Genomic DNA, 8515 nt, shown 5'->3' on the forward strand with positions numbered 1-8515 from the left:
GAGGCGCCGACGGCCGACGACGCCTGCAGGACAGGTGACGTTCCGGTACAGCCCGTCCCGCCGGTCGACCCGGAGTGCGGCAGCGGCGGCGGCCGAGCGGCGGCCGTCCCCGACCCGTCCTCTGTCGATCCGCCCTCAGACCCGTCGGCCGATCGTATTTGTTTGATGTTTTCTGACGTGACTTCACTGAAAAGCTTTGACTCTCTTACAGGCTGTGGAGATATTATTGCAGACCAAGAGGACGAGGCAGGTCCCAGCTGTGACAAGCATGCCCCCGGGCCAGGCAAGCCAGGTCTGTCTAAAGAGAAGCCGGGCGGCGTGGTGGCCTACCAAGGAGGCGGGGAGGAGATGGCGAGCCCGGATGGGCTGGACGACACCTGTCTCCAGGAGTTCTGGGACATGCTGTCCCAGACGGAGGACCGAGGACAGGGGCCCGCGGAGGGCGCGGCCCCGGCGGCGGCGGCCCCGGACGCACGGGTGGTGCCCGAGCCCCCCAAAGAGGCCAAGGACGCGCCGTCGGGCAGGCACAGGCGGCTCAGCCGGATTCCCACCGAGCTCCACCGCAAGGAGGAGCCCAAGCCCCCGGAGAAGGAGCAGCAGGAAGCCGTCCACAACAGTGACGAGGGCTACTGGGATTCCAGCACTCCGGGCCCTGAGGACGACAGCACCTGCAGCGGCAGGAAGGCGACCATCCCGCGTGACAGCTACAGTGGCGACGCGCTCTACGACCTCTACGCGGAGCCGGACGGAGGCCCGGCGGCGGCTCCCGCCAGCGAGGAGACGTCCTGCGCGTCCCGGTTAAAGCCCGTGTCCCCGGTCACCATCACCTGCCCGCTGCGGACGCCGGGCAGTCTGCTGAAGGACTCTAAGATCCCGATCAGCATCAAGCACCTCGCGAACCTTCCATCCAGCCATCCCGTCGTGCACCAGCAAGCAGTCAGGAGTGAGATGCCCAGAACAAAAATCCCCGTTTCCAAAGTGCTGGTCCGCAGGGTCAGCAGCAGGGCCTTGGCTGGGACCACCATCCGGGCAGCGGCGTGCCACGACAGTGCCAAAAAGTTGTGAGGTCCCCGAAGCCGACGTGGGTGGACCACACGTCAAGGAATACAACTCTCCCCGGAAACCACTAAAATAAGTTCTGCTTCCCCTAAACAAAGGCTATCAGGACCGTCTCTGCTCCGGAGCCCGGGGGCAGGGTACACCGTGGAGGGCGTGCTACGCGGGGGATTTCCTCTCGGGATAAGTTCCCTGAGGATTATTTTCAAGCACTTTTCATTTTTTATCTTAAAAAAAAAAATCTTTGGTTTTCCTTTTTTCACCGATGCGCTGAACACTTGGAAGTCACCTTTACTTGCCTTTGCAGAAAACAGGACTTAATCAAACCTGAGTAAGCATCATGCCATGCTATGTGGCCGTGTCAGGGTCCAAACAGGGCCAGGAGAAACCACTGCCAAGGCCAGAGGAGCCCCTCCTCCCCTAAGACACCCTCCTTCCTTCTTTCCTTCTTTTTTTTTCCAGGAAAAAGAGAGAGAGAGAGAGAGAGAGAGAGAGAGAGAGAGAGAGAGAGAGCGAGCTAGAAAGAAAGAAAGAAAGAAAGAAAGAAAGAAAGAAAGAAAGAAAGAAAAAGAAAGAATGAAAGAGAAGGAAAAAAAGACCCTTTGCTGGTATCACTGTGTGGGAAACACTCTCAAAGCTGGAAGAGCCCGGTATTTACCTGAGGAGGAGAGGGGATCACTGATTGGCAGCAAATTTGCCTACTTTCAGCTGCTGGGGATGCAAATAGGCCACTGCGGTTTGGTTTGGTTGGCTTAGATCATTTATTTGGGGAAAAATAAAAAGCTCAGCAGAGCAGGTGTTTTTCTTTTTCTCTCTCTTTTTTTCTTTTTCTTTTTTTTCCTTTTTCTTTCCCACCCAGTGAAGAAATTAGGATCAGGGAAAGATTTCACTAAAATGCCAACAGACACAGTATTTTCATGTGTTAACATTAACATTTTCATGTGTAGATAATGCATCTTTTACAGTTTATCCAGCTGTTAACATTTTATAATCTGTCCGTAACCTCGAATTTAAAATCTGGTTTTATAACTAGTTGCGATAACCGTCCCTGAACTACTGATGTTCTTTTACATACTGTAACCGAGAGCAGTTCTGTTTTTGTTTAATATGGATTCTCTGGCTCTCAATGCAGGAAAAAAAAAAAGTCTATTGTGTTGTCGTGCCAGAGGAATGCTTCTGTCTCGTCTTGGGTAAGAGACTATTTGGTTCTAACCCCTAATCGTGGCTTTCAGAGTTTTTTTTTTTTTACCTTGGTTATAAAAATTTTGGATGCCACCATTCCACAATACAGGGAGTCCCAAAGGACTACTGTATAAAGACAAACAATAGAAAATCACAGTTTTCATGTTAGTTGACTTTTGCTTTATGGACTTACGATTGACACAGTTATGTTCAAAATATGACACTGGCAAGCGTTAGGTATCATATGCCAAGGTTTTTTTTTTTTTTTTTTTAGAAGTGGCTTCCTTATATGTATGTTTTCTATTATTTTAGATGAAGCATTTATTTCAGAACGGGTTACCGTATGCCTGGATAGCTTGAGTGATTAACTGAAGCAGTTCCTCGAATGCTATTAGCCTCTAATGATTATATAATATCCTCTCTGAAATGCACTTCAGTGTGTTTAATCAAAAGATCAGAGCTCCTACTAGGAGCTGATTCATGGTATCAGGAAGATTAGATATTTTGAAGCAAAACTACATGTATATGAATGGCATAACCACTTCTGTACAGCTTCCATCTTCCAGAGAGATGCCTAAGTAATGACCTGATAGTACATGTTTTTGAAGCTTGTGTTCTATTTCAGAAAGGAAAGAGAGAGGCAAGCTAAGTATATGGAAACCTATTTTAACTGGACAGAAGGAATGAAATAAACAGACATCAAAGGAAAACAAATTTGAGCCAGTAGTAGAAAGCAAATTGTTCTCCATTTTAAATTTGCAATGGTTCAATTAGAAGAGGTGGTAGAGATTTGTTGAATTTCTTTATTATTGCTGGCTTTTATTGCATTGTGTCAGATCTTTAATGTTATTTCAAAGCACTGCTTTAATATTTAATTTCCTTATATAGATGGGGTCCTGTAATCAGACATAGCCTTAAGCACGCTGAAGTCCCCACCAGGAATTCATAAAGCCACTCACACACACACGTGCTGATGCACTCAACTGTGCACAAACTAACAGACAAAGACATCTACTGTACACTTGGAAAATATTTTATGCACTCTGTCTTGAGAATGGGATTTAAATTTGATTTCACACTGATAGTACTAGGTAGACTCCAAATGCATCCATTTCCCCCTCGTGAATGTCAAGAACATAACTTTCATTCCTAGCTGTAAAACAAAGGATCTTGATTTTCTTCTTGTGCATTTTCTTGTGAGGGTTATATTCTCCTCTGTGTGAATCCACGACAAAGTTCTATTTGCTCGTTTGTTCAACCTTACGGGAAAGTTCAGTGTACCTGAAGTACTGATGAGAATAGTGTAACAGTAAAGGCAATCTATCGATAAATCTATTTTATAAGCCCTGGGACAAACTATTTTTGCATTCAGTTTTGGGACTTATTTCCAGAATTCCACCACGATGCTGTGCTTTCTTTTATAAGGAAAGGCACGTGTCAGCAAAGTTTACCTTGGTTTCCTCTTGCCTGTCAATTAACCAGTTATGCAAGATGTAAAATATTTCCTCTTCTTATTCTTTTTTCCATATGTTTTCCATTAAAAAGAAAACAACCTCTATATCTTTATGAATTCCACCCACGCCAGTCAAAATGAAGGATGCAGGCAATTAATTAAATGGCCTCAGTAGCTTGCGGGAAATCAGGGCCAATCCAGGAAGCCTGGATCATAACCTTTTCCACCCATGGAAAAGAAATCATAGTTGCTTTTTTTGTGTGCCAAGGGCTACTTTCATTCATGTTCTTGGAGATTGGAGGGGTTTTTTTTTTTATCTTTTTAGCATTTTGATAGATTTATATTCCAATTATTATTGTGCATTTCCTAAACTGGCCATATTTGCTGATTTTTTTTTAACAGGAAGGATTGAATATGGGCTGATAGTTTTGCTATGTGTGTATGATTCTTAGATGGTTGGTTGATTAAGTCTGTTTAGTCAGAGAGCTGAACAAATTAGAGAGGAGAAAGTCAAATCAATGTTGGCCCTGAATTTATCAGTGAATTTAATAGCTCTGCACAAAGACAGCCTGACTTTAATATCTACATTATACAGATAGTGTTACTTGAACTTCTCTGGCGTCAGTACTAATGGCAGCTAGATGCTTTTATTCTTCCATTAGCACTGACTGGGAGAAATTTCACTCTTGCATTTTCGATAATTACAAGAGGAAATAGATTTTTACTATTTCACCTAATAACAACAATGACATATAGGACATTCAGGACTTCCTTTAGATACATTTTCCACAAATTATCTGCCTCTTTAAATACAAAATGTTTAATGCCCATGAACATGATGATTTTCTGAGTTTAAAGGGTCTCTTCTTTAATCTCGGAAGGAGTTTTAAAGTATTTGCACTTAAATGAATAATATTCAAATTACCGTTTGCTTACACAGTTACCAAGGTAAAAAGGCTATAGTAGGTATCAAGATTTCTTCTACTGATCATTCTGAGTTTTCATTATTTACATCTTTGTCGGATTAGTTTCCAGAGACTTTTTACCATTAACTTTGTACGTGGAGACGAATTACAGTAGCGTTCTATCCTCTCCCTCCGTACCCACCATGTTTGCTTGGTGCCCTCAGATGGCAGTAAGAAGACACTTCTCATGAGGTGGCGTGTTTTGACACTTGCGTAGCAGAACACATTTCCTGATGGTAGTCGTTCCAGATTTCTCTCCTGAATGATGACAATCTGGCTGTGGTCGCCTGTGCTCCGTTTCTACTGAGGCATGTTCCAGTATATTTGCATATAATTTGCTCTCCTTATCATTCTTAAGAAATTAAAGAATTTTAGGGGCGCCTGGGTGGCTCAGTTGGTTAAGCGTCCGACTTTGGCTCAGGTCATGATCTCACAGTTCGTGGGTTCAGGCCCGCGTCGGGCTCTGTGCTGACTGCCCAGAGCCTGGAGCCTGCTTCACATTCTGTGCCTCCCGCTGTCTCTGGTCCTCCCCGCTCACTCTCTGTCTCTTTCTCTCAAAATAAAATAAAGACATAAAAAATTTAAAAAAGAGAAATTAAAGAATTTTAAACTCTTACACATAAGGAGAAAGCATCACAGTTGCCTCTTCTCACCACTGGCCATGGCCAGTTAAAAGTACCTGAATGAAATAAGAGGAGAAACACAAATACTGGCCCTACCCGTCTTCCTCCCTTTTCTCCAGGCAGACCAAGGGATGAACAACACAGTTCTTATTTGTGGAAACTCAGCCTCAGGAGCTTTTGATTCCCTACGCACAAATATTCATGACATTTTGGGACCACAGGCTAGCCCGGCAGACTGGCGGCATATATTCCTGTGTGGGAAATCAAGAGGCATTTGCTTCATAAAAACGTGTGTCTGTAACATTGGCAGGTGGTAAGTGTGGTTCACCCTCAAGGGCAGTCACGTGTCTGGCTCTGAGCATTTTCTGATGGCTGTTTGCACTGTGCTGATGCTGTAGACAGTTTGTTGCAAGAATGCCACTTACAAGTAACGTTATTCTTTAACTGCAGATAATGCTTTTAAGGAGTGATTCAGAATGATAGTTTCATGATTATGGAAAGGAGTCCCTTTTCAAACTTAAAAAGGAAAGATTAAAATAGACACGAAGCCTCCAAAACTGAAACTGGGCACATTTTATGACCTATAATTATTTACATTCAATGCAACCTGTATTTACTGGTCATATACTTCATAAAACCCCCTTCAGTTTGGAGTTCACACATAGCTGTACTGTGACTGGATTTTATTTCTTTTTTTTTTATTAATGCTTATTTATTTTTGAGAATGAGAGAGAGCATGAACAGGGGAAGAACAAAGAGAGACGATAACACCGAGTCTGAAGCAGGCTCCAGGCTCTGAGCTGTCAGCACAGAGCCCGATGCCGGGCTTGAACCCACGAACTGTGAGGTCATGACCTGAGCTGAAGTCGGACGCTTAACGGACTGAGCCACCCAGGTGCCCTTGGATTTTTTTTTAACAGTCGTTAAAAACACCTTTATTTTATTTTACCTACTTTTTTTTTTCCATTTGTTTGTTGCCTATGGTTTGTGGGGTGGAGCAGAATGGGTGAACTTGAACAAGAGTAGTGTGGATTAAGCCACACAAATTCCTCTCAAAATAATAATAGTAATTATAACAAGGATGAACATTTGTTGAGTACTCGTTAAGTGCCCAGGATCACTAGGAACTTTACAAATATTTACTCGGTCCTCTTAGCAGCCATGAGGGTTAGGCACTATTACTTCCCTACTGTGCCGTCTTTCATTCATGCTTCTTGTTTGTTTCTACCCCATTCCAATGTTATCCTTCCCCCTTCCCTTCTTTCTCTTTCTCTCTTTTCCACTAGCCTCTGAGACAGGAATATAAAGTCTTCAGTAACTTAGGGTAACACAAGAGCTAAAAACTACTCACTGTCATGACCAGCTCACTTCTAATAGAAAAAGAGCTACCCCAAGCCATCAAGCTGGACATTAGTTTTGTGTCCAAGATGATGGTGCTCACATCACAGACAGAGGATCAAGGCACTGTTGTAGAGTTAATAGGCAAACACTCTGCTTTTTTTTTTGATGGTATCCTCTCTTTCTCAGGATGAACATCAAAAATATAGACAGAATGCTCTTTTGCTGTCATGCTAACACTTCTTCCCTATAGGGTTTCGGCCATCCCAAGCACATTGCACTTGGTTTTCCATCATAAACGCAGGCTAGGCTTGCTCTGGGTGTTCCGTGTGGTTTGTTAAAGTAGCACCTAGCTGAGCGGCCCCCTGCCTTGATTCAATTCCGAACTCCAGAGACAAACTCCTGGCTCTTCCAGAAGCACATCCTACATCCCATCTCTGGCCATTGAATTCTGGCGCGCATTTCCTGATCCATTAACTCATTCAACTGCTATGTATCGAAGCCCATCAGGCAGTCACCGTGAATTTGAGTATTGTCTATTGAAGGGAAATAACTAACATACACCATGTGTTTACTCTGTGCTGGGATGATGCTCTGTGCGTTGTTACGGCCACTGCTCACAGGAACCGTGCAAGGTGGATATTGGGTCCATCCAGCAGAGGAAGAAAATGATGTCCACAACGGTGAAATGCCTTGTCCCAAGTCACCCATTTCATAAGTAATGGACAGAATTTGAATAAGAAACCTAACTCTATAGCTCACGCTTTAATTAGACATCTTTTTTTAGTCATATGATTCCATTTTTGTAATAACTTGTTTTAAGTATGAAACTGATCAAAGTTCTGAACTGTGAGGGCCAAACCAGATTTTTTAAACGGTGGATACAATTAAACTGATGACTATTTTGACTATTTGAGTTAAAAGTGAACTTGTTTTTTGTTTTTGTTTTTGTTTAGTTCTTTGATGGCTTTTATACATGCAAGTCTCAAAGGTCTCAGAGCCTAACAGATTTTTTCTCACCTGGGCCAGTCAAAATTGTGGACTATATTCACCAGTTATTCTAGAGTTACACACAAGCAGGTCTGCATACAGATTTTGTAATCTGATGTCTGTTTTGTCAGTAACAAAACCAAAACCAATTTCAGTAGTGAATCCAGCAGGTTTCGAGCTGAATTTTCTTCCACTCTCATTCTGTTACTACTCCCCTATTTAGGGATAATCCATTTGAAATTGTAACATGGTCACAATTAACAAGGTGATTTTACTAATAGATGAGCTGCCTACACTTGGTAAAATGCTTTTAAAGTGAATTTTAGACCTTGTATTAATAAGATTCAGTCATACTCTGGTTTCTCTTCAGATCACATAAATCTTTCGCCTTTTAATAAGATTCAGTCAAAGATTTCAGTAACGTGGTCATTCTATTGAATCCTAAACTGGGGTAATTTTTGGTAATTACTCAGTAATTGGTAGAGTAACTTTCTGCTTTGTGTGGGAAGAGAATATTTTTAATAAAATACAGCCTAGGTGACTGGTTATTGGAGACATAATTAAAATTTCTCAGCGACCTACCTGGATCATCTAATAAGCTAAAGCAGAGATACTAAAAATACCTGGTCAAACTGCATAGGGACCTAGAGCGGACACACAGCAAATACTTGTAACATACCATGAAATGGCCCTAGGCAGCCTAAAGGAACTCATGAACCTTCTCAAATATCTACATTGCAACCATTTCTCCCCCACTACACAGTTATTTCTAAAGAAAGGAAAAGAAATGCTAATGAAGTAATAGATAACATTGTTATTGCTTCAAGGATGAACTTAACTTGAAGGATCCGAGAGTGGTCATTTTATCAAGAACATCAGGGATAATGGTTTTGATGATATGGGCAAAG

General features: G+C 42.7%; 1 protein-coding gene and 1 pseudogene across 1 annotated transcript in view; both read left to right on the top strand.

The window, feature by feature from the left end:
• Window positions 1-1324, top strand: part of AMER2 (APC membrane recruitment protein 2) — a 1722-nt gene extending 398 nt beyond the window's left edge. The window contains exon 2 of the mRNA XM_029938485.1: window positions 4-1324. Within this exon, the coding sequence (XP_029794345.1) occupies window positions 4-1065 (1062 nt within the window). The 3' untranslated portion in view covers window positions 1066-1324. The remainder of the gene's footprint in view (window positions 1-3) is intronic.
• Window positions 1325-7957: 6633 nt separating this feature from the next.
• LOC115290891 lies at window positions 7958-8085 on the top strand (annotated as a pseudogene).
• The last annotated feature ends 430 nt before the right edge of the window (window positions 8086-8515 follow it).

This window comes from Suricata suricatta, chromosome 4, assembly GCF_006229205.1.
Source record: "Suricata suricatta isolate VVHF042 chromosome 4, meerkat_22Aug2017_6uvM2_HiC, whole genome shotgun sequence".
Lineage (NCBI taxonomy): Eukaryota > Metazoa > Chordata > Mammalia > Carnivora > Herpestidae > Suricata > Suricata suricatta.